This window comes from Mixophyes fleayi, chromosome 1, assembly GCF_038048845.1.
Source record: "Mixophyes fleayi isolate aMixFle1 chromosome 1, aMixFle1.hap1, whole genome shotgun sequence".
In the NCBI taxonomy this organism is placed as follows: domain Eukaryota; kingdom Metazoa; phylum Chordata; class Amphibia; order Anura; family Limnodynastidae; genus Mixophyes; species Mixophyes fleayi.
Window position 1 is genome coordinate 384402507 of NC_134402.1, and position 24863 is coordinate 384427369.

Genomic DNA, 24863 nt, shown 5'->3' on the forward strand with positions numbered 1-24863 from the left:
GTACTACTTTGAGTGTAATATCTAGGGGCATCTGAGTACCTGTGAGCGTAACAAGCTCTACGGGAAAGGCGGCTGCTATAGGTGAAGACCTCTCCATCTTGTTCTACATGTTCATGATAATAACCGCTAGCCGTAACAGTGACACTGGGTGTACACAGCACAGTGACTGGATTTTTAGACAGGTAACATTAAATTTAACTTGTATCCTAAAGAATAATATACTATAGTACTGTATATTTTGGGGGGTTAAGGATTTGACTAGGAGATGTGATTTTACTTAGTTGTTCTTGTGCATTATTAGTCAATCTACAGCATAATGTACAGTATTCACTATGCAATTCCTGTTTCAGAAGGTCACACAAAATAATTTCTGATAATCCAAACACATCTGGCAATATGCACTTGTCTGTGTGACCACTACATGTATTTCTCTAAGCTTATACTTTGTGGCTTGTATTTCATACCTATTTAGTATATTTCTACGTACATCTACAAATAAGGGCTCTGCATTTTTCATTGCTCTCGCCAATATATTCTAGCACAACAAACAAACAATGGAAAGCATTGTTTCCAGTGACCCCATAAGCACTCGCAATGTTATTCGCATTTGGAAGTGTTGGTCAGTATGCAAGTTAAATACATTGAGACTAATGAAGTAACACCAAGTAAAACTACATGTGAAACGCGTTGGTTTCTGTGATTTAGAATTATATCTGCCGCTGTGTTTGTAGTTTCTGTAAGGTCTTGCATTGGTGCAGAATGGTTATATTGTATACTCTTATCTAGATCTAAGGTTGCTCCCTTACACAATAGTTAGCACCTGATGTGAGTAGCATGAAAGCCAATGTAAAATACATAGTTAACATATTTTTTTATATCCATTGCCAAATTAATTGTAGATGTCATGTTGGGCACATGTATAACACATAGGAAATGCCAAACTACTAGATGGGATCATGGATGGCTGGTAGGGAAGGTAAAGCTGTTTATGAAAGGTGCATTTAAGGATAGATCTTTTTGTCATTATAATTAAAGAAATAATATTAATATGATATTTCTGTCTTTGCAGCTGCTCTGGGAGGGCATATGGAAAAGTGCTATGAACGGAAGATTCCAGTGAGCTCTCTTATCCTGGAGCGGGTGAGGAAATTCAGCTGTTTATGATAAGTAACATTGTTACCAGGTGGAAATAATGATTTTGGTAGCCAGTAACACAATCTTAGCAAACACCATATTAAGGAGTCCAGTGTTTTCCCCAGAAAATGTTGCCAACCGGGTGGCATTAAGAAGTAGCCGGGTGGGGCAATTGTAATACTTTACAATAGTATTGAAAGATGTTGGAGGTTATTGCCCACACCTAGCAGGACTGGTCTAACACACACTGCTGGCTGTAGTGCTCACATAGTGACTGTTAGGAGAAACAATGGTTTATTATATTATAATAGGACTCTGTTGGGCTCCAAGAGCCAGGTGAGGCGCCAAGGAAAAAGGGCTGGGTGGAGCACCAGGGAAATAGGTGCTGGGGAGAACATTGGAGTCGGAGAAACCCAAATCCTCAGTCATCAGAATGTTTTTCTCATGGCTATGCCTGGCTGGCTCCTGTGAGTGAACCATATTTCCTGAGATAATGTACATAAGGAAGTTATTGGTGTATATGATGCAGCATATAGTGATTAGAGTGAGAGAGAGAAATTTTAACCTAAGGTGACTGTGCCTAAGAATTTATTCTATATAAAGTACACAACAGGTGGGCAGCATGGTGGCACAGTTTTTGGCATTTCTGCCTCACAGCACTGGGGTCATGAGTTTGAGTTTCGACCAGGGTTTTATTTGTGTGGAGTTTGTATGTTCTCCCGTTTGTTTGGGTTGTCTCTGGGTGCTCCAGTTTCATCGCACACTCCAAAAACATACTAGTAGGATAATCAGCTTTTCTTATTTGTTTTTGCAAAGATATCGTGCGTGTGTATGTGTTAATGAATCTAGACTGTAGCTCCAAAGGGGCAGGGACTGATGTGAGTGGTAGATATTCTCTGTACAGTGCTAAATATTGGTGGCGCTATATAAATAAATGATGATGACCTCTCCTTCTCAGCATTTACTGATGTGGTGACTTCACATCTTCAATGTTCTATGTATGAGCAGCATTGTAAACAGACTTTGAAATAAATATACCTCTAATTTGTGAATTTTGCATGAGCAAACCGGATACTATGTTTTTGGGGCTCGTTTGCTAATGTGCGGTTATCCATAGGAACCAAACGCACATCTGCTTTCATTATTTAAAAATCATCCAGAGCCAATATATATGATATGATATCATATATATTGTTAATATTAAATTGTTTAGTTCTGTGATGTTGCTAAACCCATTGGAGAGATTTAGTTTAAAATGTGTTTTATATTTCATTTCCTTCAGTTCGTTGACAATATTACATGTAGAGAAGAAGTTGAAATGGCTGAATACTACCTATACAAGTAAGTAGTATTATTATTTTATGTTGATAAATATCTTTTGTACAAAACTAGATACATTTTTGTTAAAACCCTCCCTACTGTCATATAAAGAGCTAATGCACTTAAAAAAACAACATAGACCTTATTAGTTTGTTTTATTATTTGGTTAAATGTAAAAGTCATCAGCACTGTGTGATTATAGGCTTATTATAAGTTGTGTGGGCTGCCTGGAGGGGCATGTTGATAAAGTGCATATATCGTATAAACTAATCATTTGAATGCAAATATGGAAAAAAAAACAAAGTCCTTAATTCTTTGGCTTGTTTTTCACTCCTGAGTAGATGTATAGTGAAACAGTTTTGCAATGCAGATTGAGAACTTGGCTTCTAGGGTTAAATTGATTCTCACAAAGTAGATTAATGTCACAAAGTTATTTCACTGCATTTCTCCAATGGTCAAACTTTTATGTTCCTCCGAATAATAATAATAATAAAGTGCAGGTGTCAGGTAATGTAATTGCAATGTAAATGATAATAATCAGTTACATAGTGCTTAGTTGTTTTTTTTTAAGTTTATTATTTATATCAGTGCTAGTATATAAGGAGGACTTCACATGTATTAAAAATACATGCTCCTGAACTGGTGCCTATAAAATAATGTGGGTTTGATCAAGGCCTGGCCTGCAACTTTTAGCATTCTAGTGACCTTTATACAATACGTACAGCATTCTATAAGTGCCAGAGCATTCTAGTGTGATATGCTATTAATCAGTCTATATAGTCTATATACAGTAATCATATAATCTTAATGGAGATATTTTTTTATATTTTGTTTACTGTGTGTGCTTGGTAACTACTTGCCAACTGCTGGCCATTTACAATAGAATAGCAGTGGCTCTTATCTCTGCATTGCCTTCTGAAATTGACAGGTAGAAAAGGGTGCCCATGCTCTCAGAAGAGCATTGACACTACTACAGCTGAGAGATCCACAAGGATGCCAGGAACTGACTCCTTTGGTTCATGGCACCCTGATTGCAGCATAGAATCTTCAGAGTGAGTATTATGTGCAGCTTCCTCTTTTGAATAGTAAATCCTGTGAAGTACCTGCAGCTTCTCACTAACCTGCAGCTTGTGGATACTTTTTACCAGGTTTTGTGTTCTTCAGATCTTCTGTATATTAATGTGTTTGTTTTAAGAAAAAAGCGCTTTTGTATTTCTTCCTGATGTGAGCAGGGAATCTTGTGATCTCACTGCAGTGATGTCACCAGGGCTGCTCCCAGCACAGGGTAGTCATAGTACAGCAGCAGAGGCAGCTCTATTATATCCTGTTTCCACTGAATATTTTATTCCTGGCACAAGGCAAGATCATTTATTTGCCAGTGTGTGACAGATATTGGTGGGCTGTCCTTGCTCCTTCCGACCCTTCAGTCATGAAGTGGTTAATTACAGTGCACCCTCATTATACCTTGTCCTTTTTAATCCAACCCTCACAACAATTATTATATGCAAAAAATCAGTAGATGTAAATGTATATTGCGCCACTGTATTCATTGTGCCGGATTTGCCTTGGACAGGGGTGTACCAGATTCGGTGAGTATTCACCACGTTAAAATGTCACAGACCGGCTTTGACACAATTGGGTCAGTGAAAATGTCTGTGTCACTGATGGACAGGACCGGTGCTAGCATGTCTGGTGCCTCCCTGCAAAAAATAAATTTGCGCCCTCCTCTTTTATAAATTATTTGTTCATTCAATAATGTTTTTCTTCTTTTAAAGCAAATCATATTATAAATTTTCATATAGAGAGTAATACATTAAACAGCGTACATTTATTGTTCTATGAATAATCTATACAGAGGAGGGTGCCGGTGACGGGGGAAGCGCCACTCCGGTATGGTGCCCCCCCCCCCCCCACCTTGCTTACCCCGCTTACCACGTTCCGTCATCCCTGCTGATAGACCCACTTGTACAACACAGAAAGATCAGGCAGTGAATCTGACAATTTCACCTGCTAAATCAAAGATCTTTTAACCTCCAGGGACAGAGAGCAGTGGACAACCGAGTTGTTTACTATGATGATATTCATCCCTTTATTATCATTACTGGAATGTTCAGCACTCTTATAATTTTTCATATAAAACTAAATAATGCATATAGCAGTCCATTGCCCACAATATGCAGCGTTGTGCTCAGTATAACAGTTTACTGCTCACCACATTAGATTCTATGCCTCTGTATATAGCAATATGCCCTGCATAACAGCCTCATGTCCACCACAGTCTTTTGCCCATCATTACAGCCCTGTGAATTATATAACAGCCTCAAGCCTAACACATACAGCCTTGTGACAAGATTAACAACATCGTATCCACTACAATCCCTTACCTGCATAACAGCCTCGTGCTCTCGCATGCAGCTCTGTACCCAGATTAACCATGCCTACTTACAGCTACATGCCATGTAGTACATGGCCATCATTACCACCCTGTGTTCAGATTAGCAACCTCATGCTCACCACAGTACCATTGCCTCAAACCCAGTAAAGCTTTGTGCCAAGCATGCTAGCCTCATGCCCACCATAGTCCTATGCCCGCTATATATATGCCGTTTGAGCATAACAGCACAATGCTAACCACATATATCCTTGTGCTAGCATTAACAGCCACATGCCCTCCATTAAAAGCGTTTAATGCCCACCTCCTACAGCCATATGTGCAGCCCTCGTGCTCACCACATGTAGCCCTGTAAAAAGATTACCAGCCCAATGTCTCGTGTCCAGCATATTCAACCTTGGAACCTTGTTCACATAGTAAAGCCGGATGCTAGTCTCCATTTGCTGTTTCTCTGCTTTTCCATTACATTTCTTTCCTCTCTTGGTGGCTCTCTCGATGATGGTTGAGCTTCTCTTTATCTAGCAGTAATGAGAGCAACCTGACAGTGTGTAGAGCCATTACAACGGCTGCACTGTGATTTCTTCCAGCAAAATGACTGACCTTCATTCCAGTTAAATCACAGGGGGTTTCAACCAGTGAAATCACCATGATTTATCTACTGAAGATGCAGTTTGCAGCAGTAACAGCAGTTTGAACTAATGAAGAGGTGAATGTAGCCGTCAGTCAGAGCACACTGGGGTGGGCTGAGTGCAGGCGGCCTGGAAGACTGCATGTGACCTGCGGCCACCGGTTGGGCAGTCTTGGTTTAAAGTAAAGAAACACTATAGTGGACATAATAAATTACATCAGTCGTTTGATTGTCCGTTTCACATCCATGAGAAATCTCTCTCGGTTATACTTATAAGAGAGGAATTAGTGATACATTTTACTCTTCTAATCTCCTACACATAACGTTTACTGTATTCTACATCTTTGTTGACCCAACATAAATATACTTGAATTTTTATTTGTTCCCACTGTTTTCCACCATGCAAATGAGAAGGGGAGGGGGTGACAACAACCCCTGAGACCATTAGACACACTCTAGTTACCAGATTATCAGAGCGCAGGTAAAACATTTGGCATTTAATCTCCCTTTATTCCACCCAAATCTAGGTGTTTAAAACTCCACTAATTGTGCAGCATATAACTAATCTCTGTGTCCCCAACCGGGATATAAGGCCATCATCACTGTAGTCTGGGTCAGCAATGTTTTTCCAGCCAAAAAATGACCTGAAGCTCTAAAATATTTCTATTACAAAACATTCAATGCAAAACTTTTTCCTGTTTACACATCTGTAGTACTGGTATGAAAGGGTTGTATGAAAATTAGTGCTGGATAGATGCAGGCCCAACACCCATCCATCGTACTGATTAATAAACATTACAGTTCTCGTGTTGCTGACATTTCCCATCAGCCCTGAACCTTCTGCCAAATAGAAGCACAATGTACGAGGCATGTAGAGCCAAATTTCCCTGTTAATTATTTTTATTGGCCACGATTTGATGATGCCCAGAAACCGCGCTCGATTGTCCAAGTACAGTCTCTGCAGTGACCCTTTTTAAAGCGGAAATCTTACCCTTCTCTTTCTATACTAAAGCTGGCCAGCTACTTTGTAGACAGGGAGATGGGTTTAAGAAAAAAACAAAACAAATTTAAGATGGAAATTTAAATTAAAGAGCTCACACTTTGTGAAGATGCATTACTATATTTTTACTAAACTAAAATGAAGAAAATGCAGGGCGCCGCATAGTGCAATAATATAGGCCAAATATTACCTATATATAATAATGATTATGCGTACCGGACCGTTACTTCTTAAAGGGCGTATAGCATAATTTTGGTCCTTACAACTTCATTATCGAGGTCATCCAGGATCCCAATGATATATGTCAATAGTATGCATAAATCATTATTATATATAGGTAATACTTGGCCTATATTATTACCTAATGAGGCGCCCTGCATTTTCTTCATTTTAGATTTGTCTCCCGGACTTACCACCCGGCTATATTGCATTGCGGCTGCCGATTAAAAATAAGAAAGTGACTTCGGAAGTTGGAATTGTAATATCATATTTGGACTTGATCTTGGACTAGCGCCATTATATATCAATTTATTGTGGAATATTTTTACTAAAATTGAAATAATCACTTCTGAGGCCGTTAACCCTCTTCAAATATTTTTATCTACAATTAATATCACTAGTCAGTAGAGACATTTCCTCACCGGTACCGTTATTACACACAACCAAGACTTTCCTCCTAGGTCCTCCGGTGCCTGGATTCTGGTGGGGAAATGGCGCGTGGACCAACTCTAGACATGGACGGTGTGCACTTTTATCTGGAAATTCAAGATAAATTCTCCTGGTCCACTTATAAACAGTAGGCATACCTACAGTACCTACACAACTCTACCTGTCCGGCAGTATTCAAATATAGCTGTATAGTATTTGTGTGCTAGATACAAGAGTTCCCCTTGTATCCCACCATGGTTTGTCCACGTGCATATTTGCATCCTTTGGGTGGATTTTATGTTTGCGCTAAATGAGGCCCTTACTTAGGGCTATTGAACATCCAAATAATTTATTTAATTATCCTTTTTGGGGTAAGAAGGGAATCTGTTGCGCCCTGTGAGGCTAAACTGTCGCATTGGTTTTTTTTTTTGGGAGGGGGCCGGGGTCTTCCTTCCTGGAATAATAATCTTGTGAAGAAAGTATTGCTATTATTATCTATGAAACATCATGAGCCCTCCACAGTATAGGAAGTAGAAGCTGAACTCTTTATTTCTAGTTATTGCTGGCCTTTATTTGTTTTATTTGTAATGTATAGAAAAAGCTCTTAGGCGCTGCAGTATTTAACCAATAAGGAGACAAATATTGGCTTGCCTGTAAAGCAAGTGGACATTGTACTGAACCATTTCTAATTTACGATTACCTACATTTATTCTTAAGTTAGTGAATAGTGAAGCTAGGTTAGTGTTCATTTACTTATCGTTAATTGGTCTCTGGGTTACATTGTTTTGCTGCAGTCTGAGGATCAGTGGTACAAGGGGGGGGGGGGGGGGGTGGTATACACCATACCGCTTACTCTCACTGCCTTCATTGTAAAAGTAGTAAATTACATTCACTTTCAGTCCCATTACATTTAGCATACCACCACTTCTAAATTTCCACATCGACCACTGCTGTGGGTACTATGTAATGTATACTCATGTGGAGGCAGCCATTTTGAACACTGAAACAATATGAGAATGCAGCCTATAAATTCACTAGAAACCAGTGGCATTACCGAGTCATAAGTCTCAAAGTGCTCTGTTACTGCAAAATGCCTCATTCCTGAGTGATGTCTCTGGTTGCTTCAGCCACGAAATGGCTGTGTATAGGTGACAGGTAAGCTATGATGTTCCACTGAGGAAACAACATGGCTGCTCTCTGGTTTTATATTTGTCAGGATTAATTTATGACCATATGTGTATGCAGCACATACAGAAATATACAGTTAAAATAATCTTTAGTTATATTGGGGTATTTTGTTCCATTAATTCTATTCAAATAGTATTTAGTTTGACTATTCAACTATTGCCATCCAACTTTATAAAATGTTCATATGTTAGTAAGCAGGATATTGCTCATTTTCTCTCTGTGACTGGGTATATGCCATGCATCTTGAAGTTTAACATTCTGAAATATGAATTCTATTTCCACTATTTATGTGGCCAGCAGGGGTCTCTGTTGTGCTGCTTTCAAATGTTTAGGGAAATTGTTTATTACATTATTCTGAAATGTTCAGTTTATTTTGTTAGATATTTTATTTAATATTTGTACAGTGAGTGGCCTTTGTGTAATCTATAATAGCATGCCTACTTATATATGTATGCAGTATTTTGTGCATTGCAGGCTGTTCACTTATTTATAATTTCACAGTAATGCATAATGCATTTCCAAAGACAGAAGCTGAAAATTGCAACCATTCATAAAATAACATTACATGTTAAATGTTAATGTTATGCTGCTTTTAAGTAGAGACAGCTGTACCCCTACCTTTTGTGTCACAATCTGCAGCAGTGTGGAGCTGCACTGGCCCCATTGTGATGATGTTATTGTGCTTGACCGTTCTGTTGTGTTCTCCTCCACAACCTATGGTTGTTCAGGTAGAGAAACGTTCCATTACAGTGGTCCACAGGGGCTTCTGTCAGCGTAATACAAAGTTGATATAATGCTCCGCTGCTACTTAACCAGGGCACAGTGGATGAATTTAATAGAATTAACCTATATTCTGTAAAAGATTCTGAAACTGAGTGACTGGAGTCCGGAAGGTCCTTGGAATATTACAGCTGACTTCTGAGGCCAGCGTCCTGAGGTGGTGACCAGGAAGACCAGTTTATCACAGGATAAGTCCATATGTTTTGTTAGTGTAACATCACAAAAAATGACACTGGTTATCATGAAAAAAATATATATATTTTATTTATGGAGCTATGTTACCGTTATTCTCTGTTTATTTTTCTTAAGCTTTGTAAACATGCAAGTGAACCAGCATTTTAGTTCCTCCTCAAATGGCGGGTAGTGTAAAGTAAAGGCTAACATCACTGTTCATATGCTTTAAGCTGGGTGAACACTACACAGTTTGCATCCAATAATCTGCTAAATCAGCCGACATACGACCGCTAGTTCAAAAGTCGGGTCAGTGTGTGCAGTGACACGATGGTCGAAAGTCTGCCCAAATGGGCGATTGTCGCCTCATTTGGTTGGTCGTACCGTTTAATATTTTCGTTCCAATCTCATTTCCATTGTGTAGTGTGTATAAGTTTCCGACCGATCCACAACAGTGAGTACGAAATTACAGTCATTGCTCACGACAACATGGCTGTAAAAAGTCGCTAAAGGGACGTCCGCTCTTCCCTTTATCGTCCTAAACAAGGCCAGTGTGTATGCAGCCCATGGACCGAGCGATCGCATGTAAAATCGATCGGCATAAAAAGTTGATTGCAATTTCTGTAGTGTGTACCCAGCTTTAGTCTACAATTCAGCAGTCTAATTAGTCTGTTCTATTGACACAAATGTGTGAGAGACTGTTCCACAGGCACACACAGCTTTTTGTTTGAAAGGAGTTTGTCTGTGCTACAAAAGAAGATCAGGCCACACATATGCACAAATTGCATTATGTAATGAGTTGCTCTGTGTTTACTTAAAGAAGGGGAGAAATGCAGGCAAGCTCATTCTATTTAAACTGGATAGTCATTGTGCTGCTTGGAAGCTTGTCTGCTGGTAGAACACGGCAATCAGCCACAGAAAGTGCTTTTACCAGCCTCAAACAGAGCAGCACAGTGATCTGCAAACAAAAGCCCATAGTGCCCTCTCTGTAACTGAACACTGAAGCTTTATTGTAGCAGTCCAATAGAAATGTTAGTTTTTCAAAGCAAACTTGTTGTATAACATTTCTGTTATTAACTAACAATTTTTTTTTAAAGCATGGATGGTAAAGTTTACCAATTTTGTTACTTTCTGAAAATGGTGCACTAAATCTTACCTCTTCATCCTCCTATCCCTTTCTGCAGCTGCTCACCTGACTACAGCGCATATTTCTTTTTCTTAACTATTTCCCCTTTTTAACAACCTGCTGTGTAACATGAGAACTGGACTGCATGCTGAACAAATACATTGTAAATGTTAGGTAATCCTAGTATTGGCTATGACAATAGCAGATAATGTATTTTCTGCATAACATGTTCTCTCCTATCCCAGCTGCAACTTTATAACTCTGATTGGTGGAAGGAGGGGCATCTCTACCCTGCATGCCCATTTAAAGCCTCTCGTAATTATTCATATTCATGATGTATGATGACAAGAATATACAGTTTACTCCTACTTTCTCTTGGTAAAATGACCCATATAGTGTGAAATACTAATTTTAAATCTGCATTTTATTATTATTATTATTATTATTAATTTTTATTTATAGGGCGCCACAAGGTGTCCGTGGCGCCATACAGGGACAAAATGAATTACAATACAAGGTGAGACAGCACAGTACAGTAAACAGTAAGCACAGTAACTCAGTAAGCTCAATGCACAGCTAGAGAGGGTGGGGAAAGGGGGAGGGAGGATTGGCAAACAACGGAGCCCAAGAAGGAGGGGGCGGAAGACAGTGAGACCCCCAGAGGGGACGGGGGGAGGAGGGTCGTCCATCTAAAGTGGTAAACATTTCTATTCAAGGCTTTAAAATGTCTCGGAAGGGCTGTATGAGCAAGATGGCCAATCAGAAGGTGCAATGGTTATCTTTGCGGCTTCTGATTGGTCCTCGCGTTCAGAATGCCCCTTGTTCCGCGGTGTTGCACAGCCTGGTTTTCAGCCAGGACTGTGAGAAAAACTATAGAGCCCCAGGGAAACCGGCTGTATGGAGCTGCCCGCAGGGCTCCAGGGTTGTTGGAGGGGGGGAGGGGGGGGGGGTGTAATTGGAGGATTTCACCATTCACATTCTGATCAGACATTTTATTAGCTATTCAACATGATCTGAGTTATAAAGAATGCTTTGTTACCCACCAGCAGAAACCATTCCCCAGTCTTTTCAGAAACTTCACTTTAACATATGGGCTGTATAGCTCACTAAATAAAATTCTTTATGATACGCATCCCCTATTCTTGACACCACTACAGTAACACTAGCTGTAATGGTGTCTTGAAACATTCTATTCGCAGCCATGTATTTCACTCTATCTGTGATCTTCTGAGTACTTCATTATAATACATGAAAACTGCATGAATGTCAAAGGCTGTCACTTGGCAGAATCTCGCATTTTGCCGTCACACTGAGCAGCAGCCACTGGAAAAAAAATGAAATGTTATTCATCGCCATATTATGCAGCGCTGTGCAAAGAATATTCAATGGTTCACATCAATCCCTGTCCCATTGGAGCCCACATTCTAAATAACATTCACTTACATTTAAACTGGAATTTGTGCACCATTAAAGGTGTGTGCAGATGTATGTCGCTGTAAAAATATATAAAATATTAATTTTGACTCCAAATAATTAAAATGATGATAATAATATACCTCCTTTCATCTACTATTTCATCTATAATTTATTTGTGTCAAGCGGGGATCAAAGGGCTGAATCACTTAGGACACCGTTCTTTATATTTTTGATGGATTACATGCCTTCGTATTGCTTCCTCTCTGACTCCTGATTAAAAAAATATTTTTTCTTTCCTGCTTGGTAAAATAAGATTTCAACTGCAGGGTCACAATGCACATGGGACTATATTGGTAGAATATAATTTCACTAATTCCCATACATGTAACTAGTTTATCTTTTTCCTAAGAGCAGGGGGCTGACTGTACGGGCCAGGGAGTTGCGAGTGACTCATATAATTAATGCATGTGTAGGTTGTAAATTAGAGTTTTATTCGGCCTGCTCTGGGACTGAGGAAGTAAGGGGAAAATCTCTCTTCAGAGTTACTATAGCAACAGCTCTCCCCACCAGTCTCTGCATTGTGCACAGCCTATCACAGGTCCTGCCGCCTGGTTGTCATTGTTACAGTATCTTTATTCAAACGCCGCTCTTGTAATGTACCTTGGGAACAAATGAGATCAGAAGCCTTTTATTAAAAAAAAAAAAAAAAATGTTCATACCTGCCAATTTATTTCAGGCGTTCAATGCTAGAAAGACTTTTTTAATCTTCTTTACGCTGAGACAAATGTGTGTTTGTAGATCTGTGATATTAGGAGATTCCTCGATGGAGGATAATTCTATGTGGGGTTTTTTTGTAAACTGTTATTGCTTTCTTGAGAACAGGAGTCAGCATGTCTAGACTGAATCGGTCTCATTATAATTGGATGATATTTTAGACTATGGTTTCTATATGAGGAAAGTACAGTGTACAAAAAGTCTCTTCCTTACCATCTGCTTTCTTCATCCTTTATGTTAAGACTACTGCACCACTTAATCTAATGTGAGGAATTCTTCCTGTAACTCATTGTTTTGCCATGTGCCCCAGTTTTTCCAGGATGGTAGCCTTTTATTTTATTTATTTTTTTAATGTGCATGGTTTATTTTTATTTATTTATTTATTTTTCCCTATTCGATAGTTCAGACTCCTGAAGGACCCCAATTAATAAGATAAATGGAGACTGGAAACATTCCCACAACTACATTTTGCATGATTTTAGTTATTGTTGACACATTTACAATTATTTCCTATCTTCTGGTATTTTCCCCATCCTATAGTGAATAGTTTCAGCAGACATAGCCTTCTGGGCCTTCTGCCATGTGATTTTAGTGCTGCATAATTCGGCCTATTCTAGATTCTTCTCAGGTGTTGTTCTCTCTTCTGTATTTTCTGTATAATCTGCCTTCTGACATCTCACCACAATAAATTGAAGTTGACGTTTTGCAGCTTAACAGTAGTTTATTGACACAATCTCTAATAGTACAAGATGTTTCAGAATGATCTTTCTGTAGAAAGTGTAATATCTGTATTTGTGGTAATTATTTATTATGTGGACCCCACTTTGAAGTGTGGAGTCCACCCCCAAGCCATATCGGTTATCACTGTGTTCCCCACCACCTCTGTGCCACCCACCGATTTGGTCAGCCGTCTCTGCCACCCATGCTGATCATCCCGCAGACACAGCCTGTCAGCCCCCTGTGTCTCTCCCTCTCCGCTTCCTGTCTATGTCATTTGTGTGTGTCGGCCCCAGATTTCTGGTGGTAGGCAGCAGTGGTGTTCTCGAGGAAGAGGTTAGGTGAGGAGGTTTATGGTTCGGTTCAGTAGCACTAGCTCCTCTACTCCTGGTCTAGAGAAACGCCACTAGCCATGGGAATTTACAATTGTACCCTTGTGAGCAGAGTCTGCCCCCTATCAACTACCTTCTTACAGCTTTTTGACCGACCCACATTTACTGGAAACTCCAGTGACCTTATAAAATTGATTCCCTTGTGTGTTTTGTGGCTGCAGTAAAGGTATAAGGTCTTTGCAATACGGACACCACTTGAAAAAACTCTTTCCACCTGTCATTTGGTTAACTTTGTGTCCTGCTGCAATTGTAGGGAGAGCAGAAGACCAAGAGCGGCGGGGGGGGGTGTTGAAAATGTGTGTTTGGGGTCTGGAGAGAAGCCAGATATTTGAGCAGAGCTCCAGGGAGAACAGTTTTTGCCCCGCCACCAGCACACGGTTCACTGCAGAATGGAGGACTGACAAGTACAGGGTACAAGAATTCTTCCTGCTTGCTCAAGATTACCAAATACCTGGAATGACAGGTGGGCAGAGGCTATGTTTGTTTGATTTTCAGTGGAGCCTGTATAATTAGCTAGTACCACTTTTGTTACAGTTAGCTTGGGGATACGGTAAGTTGTTTACATTTTGGTAGGACTGCTTGCTGAATAGTCCATATTGTTGCTACATCCCTATGTGCATCACCTGCAATCATACTCTTATGCATTGTTTTGTATTTCATGATGAAATCTGGCAGCAAATGATAATATTGAAAATGGACAGTGTTTTATTCTCTGAGGCTAATTAATTTGGGCACCAGCATTCTTTCCTATGCCTATTTAAATAGATGATGATGATAGATTGTAAGCTTGCGAGCAGGCCCTTCTCACCTCTTTTTCTGTATTACCCAGTATGGTTTATTACTGTGGTTTCCCCCAATTGTAAAGCGCTACAGAATAAGCTGTCGCTATATAAACAAATGTTGATGATGTCCTGAGTGAAACCTTTTCTTGCTTTCTTATGCTACCCTTGTTTACCCTGTATAACACTGCACAGGAGAGAATAATAAATCCATGGGGCAAACATTTCTTCCTCAATGTCCTAAACCATGGTTGTCCAACACGCGGCCCAGCATTCCTGTAAATGTGGCCCAGCAGGAGTTTTGGTTGTGGCAAGGGGGCAGCGCTGAAAAAAAAAATCCTGCAAAAAAAAAAAAGAAGAAAAAACTTACCTTGCGGTCACGTCAGCTAGCACTCCGGCTCCCTCCGTGTGGCGCTCGCAGTGAATGCCAGGGGTGACGTCATCACACCCGACATCCATTGCGTAGCGCAGCACAGAGGAGTCATCCGCGCGAACTATCAGCAGCAGTGAAAGATTATCCAGTATCTTATTGTTGTTACTCTGAATTTGGACTTTCTGCACCATGCAATTATGAACTAGCTGTGTTCTCTGTATGTATCTAATATAAGTATTAAGAGATAATTGTATTTTTAATATTTTAAACCATTTTAAATGTGCAGTGCTGAGTAGGGTGAAAATATCACCCACTGTTACCCTCATCAGAGGCTGCTCCATGAGCCATTTTTCCCTCCACCCTATTTTTAAATCTCTGTAGATTTCTATTAGTCCTCCTGATGCTACCTATATCGGTGACCATTTCAAACTGGTCAATAAAAAAAATTATTCATGGGTGCAGAAAGAGAGGAAAAAAAAGATTTTGGCATTTAATTCCCCGAACCCCACTAAGGGACAGATGCAGGTAAGTTAAATTGTAGCTGGTAATGGGACTACTGCTTTAATCATGATTCTGCAACAGGTTTCCTAACTCTTACTAACTTCATTTCCAAGTAAGTTTAATATGTTAACTATGTTTTCTATGGTTTTTTGGATGATCAGCTATCGTTAGTGTTAGTGTATTTTATGTGCGGCCCAAACCAACTCGTCGTCTTCCAATGTGGCCCAGGGAAGCTAAAAGGTTGGACACCCCTGTCCTAAACTGAGCTCCCGAATTCCATAAGCAATCAACCCCATGCAATCCTAAATTTCAGTGCAAAATTAAAATGTGTACTAAACTAATACAAGGGTGATGGCACTAGGACCTATTAGTCCTTTTTAATAAAACCTGTTAGGACTTGCCCAAATGTTGCCATTTTTTATGTAATTATTGGTGTTCATGTTCCTGCCTTCTCCAAACAGTGCTTCCTAATTTACATTGATGGCAGTGCTTTATATGCAACAGTGCAAGATTGTGCTTCTGCAATCTGTGCACTTACTAACATACTCGGTGTCCAGGATCTGGACGCCCTGATCCTGGTCAGGTACATCTACACATACAAATAAGTATAATACAGGTATAACTATTTTATTTATTGTTTGTTACAGCTAAACCCTGTTTTTCTTAACTTGATGGCTTTCTCTCCAACCTAATTGTCTGCTTTGTACCGACCCGAGTGCTGGTACACAGCAGACACTTTGCTGATCTGAAGCTGTGATTTCACATCTGCTCGTAAGTAGAATGCAAGAAAATGACTACAGCCAAACAGATGCTTTATGCAGAATTTCTTTTTTTAAACTATTATCTTACTAAAGTCACTGTTTTAAAGCCCCTAGGGTTTTGCTGTAAAAAGACATTTTATGTAATAAAGGGAAGAACTTGTTCTGGCTATTAAGTGTAGACATGTAATTAGCCCACAATAGCTTATCTGTGATTTGTGTTTGCATAACCCTGTGCTTGCACCTGTTACATGTCATTGAAATGGGGGGACTTAACGGCATGTAAAATACAAGTCATTATGGCTCCCTAAGGATTGCTGAAAGATCTTTTTACTGATGCTGGTCACAGAGGTTCTGCATCAATTGTAGGATTAACTGTGGTGAGGGAGGTAACTGTCAAATTAAGGTTTGATTACGCAAAGAGTACCATTATGGAACCTTTTGTATATGAGCTCTTAAGAATTCAATATCCGAAAGTAGGCTGCAGAGGGAGGGGGGCTGTATGGATAGCCTAGCAGTGGAATGAATAGACTAGAGCGAGAATCTCTAGAAGGATGAGTTGTATGAACACTGCTATGCTAATATGAAAAATAGAAGTCAACATCTTGCAGGATGGTGTGTACTGGTAGGAAGACAATAAAGTCAGATCCTTTGGTGGGGTAAGTGGTGGTGGTACTCGTAGACAATAAATACGGATTCTCTGACGAGGTCAGTAGTGGTAGTACTGGTTGACGAGAACTATGGATTCTCTGGCGGGGTCAGTAGTGGTACTACTGGTTGGCGATAGCTATGGATTCTATGGCAGGGTGAATGGTGGTAGTACTTGTAGGAAGACGGTAAAGACACGGATTCTCTGGCGGGGTCAGTAGTGGTAGTACTGGTTGATGATAACTATGGATTCTCTGGCGGGGTGAGTGGTGGTAGTACTGGTTGGCGATAGCTATGGATTCTCTGGCGGGGTGAGTGGTGGTAGTACTGGTTGGCGATAACTATGGATTCTCTGGCGGGGTGAGTGGTGGTAGTACTGGTTGGCGATAGCTATGGATTCTCTGACGAGGTCAGTAGTGGTAGTACTGGTTGACGATAACTATGGATTCTCTGGCGGGGTGAGTGGTGGTAGTACTGGTTGGCGATAGCTATGGATTCTATGGCAGGGTGAATGGTGGTAGTACTTGTAGGAAGACGGTAAAGACACGGATTCTCTGGCGGGGTCAGTAGTGGTAGTACTGGTTGATGATAACTATGGATTCTCTGGCGGGGTGAGTGGTGGTAGTACTGGTTGGCGATAGCTATGGATTCTCTGGCGGGGTGAGTGGTGGTAGTACTGGTTGGCGATAACTATGGATTCTCTGGCGGGGTGAGTGGTGGTAGTACTGGTTGGCGATAGCTATGGATTCTCTGACGAGGTCAGTAGTGGTAGTACTGGTTGACGATAACTATGGATTCTCTGGCGGGGTGAGTGGTGGTAGTACTGGTTGGCGATAGCTATGGATTCTCTGGCGGGGTGACTGGTGGTAGTACTGGTTGACGATAACTATGGATTCTCTGGCGGGGTGAGTGGTGGTAGTACTGGTTGGCGATAGCTATGGATTCTATGGCGGGGTCAGTAGTGGTAGTACTGGTTGACGATAACTATGGATTCTCTGGCGGGGTGAGTGGTGGTAGTACTGGTTGGCGATAGCTATGGATTCTCTGGCGGGGTGAGTGGTGGTAGTACTGGTTGGCGATAGCTATGGATTCTATGGCAGGGTGAATGGTGGTAGTACTTGTAGGAAGACGGTAAAGACACGGATTATCTGATGGGATCAGTGGTGGTAGTACTTGTAGTCAATAAATACGGATTCTCTGGCACAATGAGTGGTGGTAGTACTGGTAGGAAGATAATAAAAATTGCACAGTGAGTGGTGTAAACATTATAGTTTAATGCAGGAAGATAATAAAGAGTGGTGTGAATGTTGTATCCCTGGTAGGATTAAAATGACAAGATAGAGCTTCTAAATGCAGAATTGGTTTAGACACTATACCCTTGGTAGCAAGAGAATAGAAATAGCTTGGAAACTGTATTGGAGTTATAGAGAGAACATCTGATCAACTGAATGAATAGTCTTGGTAGAGAATAAAGTGAGATCTCTGGCAGTGTGGACTGCAGAAGTAATGGGCAGCCCCACATGTCCTTGGCAAAAAAAAATGGATTAATGAGCAGAGTGTCACACATAATGCAAAAAAACACATATATACATATGAAAGAGGACTATGCAAAAAAAAACAAAACAACTTACTGGTGAGATGCAAAAGAAGTTAAAGTGAGAAGAGTCCTTCCCTTGGCTCCCTAGCCCGGGGTCTACGTGGCATTTTCACAAATTTAGGCCTAGTAGTAAACATCCCATAAAAATGTCACATGCAAGAAAATAACTTGTATACTACCACTGAGTGTGAATATGTCTCCGTAGGGGAATACTGGAGCTCATGAACAGCTGTCTCTATTTCCCTGTAGCTGTCCCAACACTATCTAAATCTCAACAGAGATGTCCAAAACACAGCTTATCAAATCTCCCACCTGGTCAGCTATACCACGATTTCCTCAGTCTCTCAAAGCTCACTGCATGCCACATGTGACTCTGCCCTCTGCTTTACTCTGCATATCTACTCTCTCGAACAGCCCTGTCTCCTCCACCTTTGAAATAATGATAGAATAGACCCTGGTGTTACCAAAGATGCAGCCAAACCTGTTCTCCATTATTTGATCATCTCCTGCCTCCCTCTAATTGACATTTCCATTGCCCATCTTCAATCCTAAATGCCACAACAAAACTGATTTTCTTTTCTTTCATTATACAACATCTACAGAACCACTCGGCATATCCCTACACTGGCTCTCCATGTCCTCCAGAAACCATCTCAAATTAAGAACACTCAACTGCAAAGCCCTCAGCATCACCACCCTTCATACATCTCAAACGTCATATTGAAATACTCTTCCTTACACCTCAACATCTCTCTGAAAACCACCTCTCACTCCACCTACAAGACATTATCTGTGACTCTACTCAATGGAATTCCCTACAACAATCTATCGGTCTCCCGCGAAATTCAAATCATTAAATGTTCTCTGAAAACCCATCTCTTTAGAGCTTACCCAACTCCCATCCATACAACCGTCCCAATCTACGCTCTGAGTCGCACATTCTCCACTTGTCTCAACTGTTCGCTCCCATGTGTATGGCTCACCCCACCCTTTTATTTTGTCTATTTTGTAAGACCCTGTTTGTGTTTACTCTGTCATGCCTTTCAAATAAGCAGCAATAATAATAATAACTTGTAGTTTGCCACTGCCGGAGATCCACAGGTTGCCTAGTGCTGCTTTACACCATATTATCATATAATTATTAAGTAAGCTTTTCAATTTCTTTTGTGAAATTAAGGATTACATATGTTGTACAATTAAGGGACATTAATTATTTGCATAGTAACATGCTTATCCCATTGATTTTTGTGTGCAGGCCACATTCACTGGCTTGTAACTCTGTTTATGGAGTAGTTCTCATGGGAAAGGCCATATATTATTGTACATTCTTATTACTGTTCAAGACCCTATTAAAATGACAAAAGTTTTCAATAAATCAGGGGGTCAGGAAAATCCGCAGAGGGTCAAAGTCAGTCAATGGGTCACCTGTTGAAAAGCCCTATTTTAGAAGATTGATATCTTGTACAGTACATATTTTTATACAAATATGGCTTAAAGAGCAAATAAAGCCACAATTTAAAATTAATATATATTACTTAGCTGTACATGAAATAACCAAACTGTATAGTATGACTAAATATGTCCACCATGTTCTCTTACCAGCAGCAGGTTTCCATGTTTTGAGGGAAGTGTTTCTCTGCCTAACCAGGCAGTTTGAGTGTACGTTTTGTAGACTTGATGTGTGCAGATTAGAGGACTTATGCACAGGGACACGCTGATGTCACATTAACTCAGATGACTGCACTCTCGGCTTTTTGACCCATGTGGGATCCCATCAGGACACTGTATTAAAGATTTGGGGGGGAATTGTAACTGTGGCTGCATGGGAAAGTCAACTTGACACTTGAGAAAGCATTTTACCTCCATTGTTCATAGCTGAAAATGTAAATTTTGTGGTTAAGTTTTATTTATGGTCAATTATCCAATAAACTAAATTACTTTTTAAAATGTAAAAATGGGGCAGGCATTGTGTTGACTTATAGGACTATAATGTGTTCCAAATGGTGGTGTGCATGATTCTATTCACTGTCAGACTCTGTGCTATTATTGCAATAAGCAGGGTTTCGTTGTCTCCTTTCTTGATGCAATTTTCAGTAGCCTCAAGCAGTGGTGTCCTATACATGAGAAGATGTGGGGTAAAGTAGAGGAGTATTGGTAGCTGTAATAATCTGGTAAATGTTCTGGAAATTACGTTCAATCAGGTGGAAGAAATATCCCTGCCGTGAAGCGTTGGGAGAGCACAGCTTCAGGCTCCCAGCATCTGTACATCTCTATTGCTGTCCTGTCTCTGCTGTACTAGGGGAACAGCAGATGAGTCCTTCATTATAGTGCAGGAACTGCAGCACCCCAGGTTTAACCTTACAGTTCTCCATAACAAATGAATGGCACGACAATGACTTGATAAGGTTACAGGCAAGCCACAAGAAAACACTGAGTAGAGAGGAATTGTGCAATTAAACATTAGTTTTATCAAGCATTAGGTGGAACTATATATATATGCTGCTGTTTGTAAAATTGATTTCCATTTCAATGTTCATGCAAATGAGAGAGTGCTACAGCTACACAGTATAATGTAAAAAGCTAATTTTTGACTCTCTTGAACATTAATGCCTACAGTACAGATGAATGAACAGTAACACCTGTCTATCATGATTTCCATAATAACTTCATAGTAGCAGAATAACATGTAGCAATTTTTTATGTCACTCATTATTATTATTATTATTATTATCCTTTATTTGTTAGGCGCCACAAGATTTCCGCAGCGCCGTACACCATACAGACAGTACACTATACAGAGACAGTACACTATACAGGGTGAAACAGTACAAAACAATAAACAGAGATACCAGTACTTCAGCAACTCCAGGCAGGTTAAAGCAATAAACACGGAGCAGTAGAACAGGTGAGGAGACAGGAGGAAAGAGGGCCCTGCTCAAGTGAGCTTACATCCTAAGGGAGGGAAAACAGAACAGGCACAAGGGGAGCTAGATGAGGCAAGGGAGAGCGAGTGGAGGAAATTAAGGGGTTATGCGGAAGGTTGGTAGGCTTTAAGGAAGATGGGGGTTTTCAGTGCACGTTTGAAGGAGCACAGAGTAGGAGAGAGGCGGATGGAACGAGGGAGGTCATTCCAGTGAAGGGGGGCAGCACGGGAAAAATCTTGGATTCTGGAGTGGGAAGAGGTGATAAGAGTGGAGGAGAGGCGTTGATCATTGGCTGAGCGAAGGGAGCGGGCAGGAGTGTGAATGGAGAGGAGGTTAGACATTAGCAATGCCTGTAACAATACATTAATGTCACTATTAGCATAGCTGAGGGTTAGCGAACCTTTGAAGCATCAACAGTATGGAACTACAAGGAGGCTGGCTTGGCATGCTGGAACTTGTAGTTCCACAACAGATGAAGCCCTCCTGTTGACTACCACCTGCATTAAGCATCAGACAATTAATCTATTGATTAATAGAAAAGTGTTACCATTGTTTTGTTAAAATCTTTTATTTTGGAATTGCAAAGGAAATCATATTTAGTGTCTGTAACATATCACAAACATTGTGTCTAATGTTAGCAACAGACATGTACTATTATTACTTCCTTTGGCATGTTATGAAAATACAGAATATCAATATATTCTTTATGGTACAAAGTTACTGCACCTGGAAACTTACATTCCTGTTTCTAAAACATATTTTTTAGGATCATACTTTGTATTAATGTATGTTATACACATATTTAACAGGTTGGTGTTATGATAAATGCAATTTAATTATGTGAAATGTAAATGTAATGCTTCAAAATAAATGAAATGTACTATTGTTGCTGCCGGGTACTGCAGGAACACTACACTGCCCTCAGTTGTTACACAAATATTAGAATATCTTTCTTTGTCCTAAAGGTTCCGTCACAGTCCGAACTGCTGGTATTTAAGAAACTGGACAATACATGGGTGGATCCGAAAGTGTCTGAAGTATGGTGCTGCAGACAAGGCTTTATATACTTTGATGAATAAGGTAAGGGCTGGTTTAAAATGTACGTATCTTATACACATAATGGAGGCAGCCATTTTGTAGGCTGTTCATGAGAATGCAGCCAATCCATTAAATAGGAACTAGCATCATTACAAAGGTGTGACACAATGTGGTTCAGTGCACAAAATGGCTGCCTCCACTATGTGTAAACCAGGGCTACACATATAAGTACATGCACAGAAATGTGCAATTATGGCTCAGAGAATAAATTACAATCTCTATTGAGAACCTACCTAAAATGATCAAGACCACGCCTGTTACTGACCAAACCTAAAGCTCAACGGGCCTGAGTCCTTAAGGAAAGTAAGGCAAAAAAAGGAATAAAAGTTCTCCGGGACAAACCATGTTACAATACAAGGGGTGCAAATTAGTTTATTATTTTGCACATAAGGAGAATACTGGCTGCTTTTTCATGTAGCACACAAATACTTGATAGCTTTATTTTTACACTGAAATTGAAAGTTGATCTGCCCTACCCCAACTACATATCTGTCCCCACATTTTAAATTTTCCTCCCCTTCCATTGCAACATGGTTTTGCCCAGGTGCAAAATGATTCCTTTTTTTATGCTTTGCTCTCCTTAAATGACTCAAGCCCATAGTGTTTTACAGACCACAGCAAATTAACAGGTCTTGTAGAGCGGACGCAAAAGCAGCTTTGGTTAAATGTTGCATAGCTGCATGAGGTGCAATGAGAGGCTATTGCGGGCTGTCTCCACATAGCTCTAAATGTATTATGGGCCTGTCGGTTTGTTCTCCACACATAGGGTCTGGTTCAATTAGCCGCAATGTTCTGAGGAACATCGTGGCTGCAGCTTTCAGTTACTATGGTAGAAATCTCTGCTGATTTTTCCTCACGCCTCCACCGTGAAGTGTCTTCGGAATGGTCACAAGACACTTCGCGGCTAATTGAGTTCCCTGCATAGAGTAGACGTTAAGGCACAATAGGGACTTTGGTATATAGACTTCCATCTTACACTGATTTAGACTCGAGCGCAGTGTTCACCAGGGGAGTTGTTGGCACAATCTACTCAAGCCTAATTGACAATCATGGTATCTGGGACATTTTTTTAAAATTAACTTTTGGTGTTTGTCAATTTATTTAAAGGAGCTCATTTGATATACGTACACTGTTGTATGACTCCCTGCACAGTATAGTTGTCATATACAGACATTTCCTGTTGTACCTCTATACCGGTCTCTATACCATGCAAGTGAGCATTATAAGAACAACCTCAAATATCATAGGCTCAGTTGTGGGGATGAGCACTCTTGAGAACTAGCAATATGTCTGATATACAGAACATATCCTTTATAAAATGGCATCCATAAATAAAGTATTATATTGTAAATGTCATTCCATTTTTTACTATTCAAAATTATTCCCCTGTAATCACAGTGCCATATTGAGATGTTGATTTTTGTAATTTAGAAATATGTCAATTATTTTTTCTATACTTACTAAACCTACACAAGTCAACATCTGTATAATGAGTAATAACATGTGGTGGAAAGCTCACATGAATATGTAGCTGTCTAAGTACTCAAGTTCATACATACTGTATCTGTTCCTTATATGGATTAATTAAATTACAATGAAGCACTCATACCCAAAACTCCAAATATGACAAGTCTATTGAAACAAGCAATGTAAAGCATATAAACAGTTTTTACTCACAATAGATAAGGAGTATTACAAACCTATAATTAAAATATACCTATCCACTATAAACATATCTTGAGAGAGTAATGTAAGACAAAGTATCAGCTTTGGATAGCAAGAAAATCTTTAGTGAAGATAAATGCGCAACTAAAAACGTCCTCCATACAAACCGTTCATCCAGAAAGTAGTTTTTCACCCGTGGGAGATAAATATTGTGCCCATTAAACTATGGATGAAGTAATACTCCAGTCTTTAAAGCAACACCTGCTCAAAACCTTTATTTCATTTTATATGTGTTATAATAATATTTTGATTAATTGGTTATACCTCTAGCACCTGACAATATTTTTATATTGGTTCTGTCTATTCCTTATGACTACTGACACCAATACAAATCTACATGTGTATGAATAGATGTGGGGGTATAATCTGTAAACAATAATATAATAATATTTGAGCATATGTTAAGTGGCCATATTGATGAGTATGTGTGTTTACATAATATATGTATTTCAGACTATTCATTCATTTTCTTAAATTATTCATGCAGGTGCAGTATGGAATTTTTCCAGATGACTTTACATTTAACATATTACTTGATACGTTCATAAAGAGTGAAAATTTTAAAGGTATAGTATAGCATTTAAGGTGCGATAGTTTGTGTATTTTAGCATATTTTACTTGTTGGATATTTTTTAAACCCTTTTGATAGTAGCTTTGCATTTTATCTTTATTTTTCTAAATTAAATATTTCAGCATATATTAAATGTTATCCAGTTTTGGACAACCCTTCTTCAATATAGCAACCATTTATATAGACAACCCCATTATCCCATT

At 39.7% G+C, this 24863-nt stretch overlaps 1 protein-coding gene across 1 annotated transcript in view; it reads left to right on the plus strand.

The window, feature by feature from the left end:
• Window positions 1-24863, plus strand: part of MRPS27 (mitochondrial ribosomal protein S27) — a 79133-nt gene that overhangs the window by 14598 nt on the left and 39672 nt on the right. Inside the window, exons 3-6 of the mRNA XM_075179991.1 lie at window positions 1070-1140; window positions 2417-2475; window positions 22232-22346; window positions 24577-24655. Of these exons, the coding sequence (XP_075036092.1) occupies window positions 1070-1140; window positions 2417-2475; window positions 22232-22346; window positions 24577-24655 (324 nt within the window). The remainder of the gene's footprint in view (window positions 1-1069; window positions 1141-2416; window positions 2476-22231; window positions 22347-24576; window positions 24656-24863) is intronic.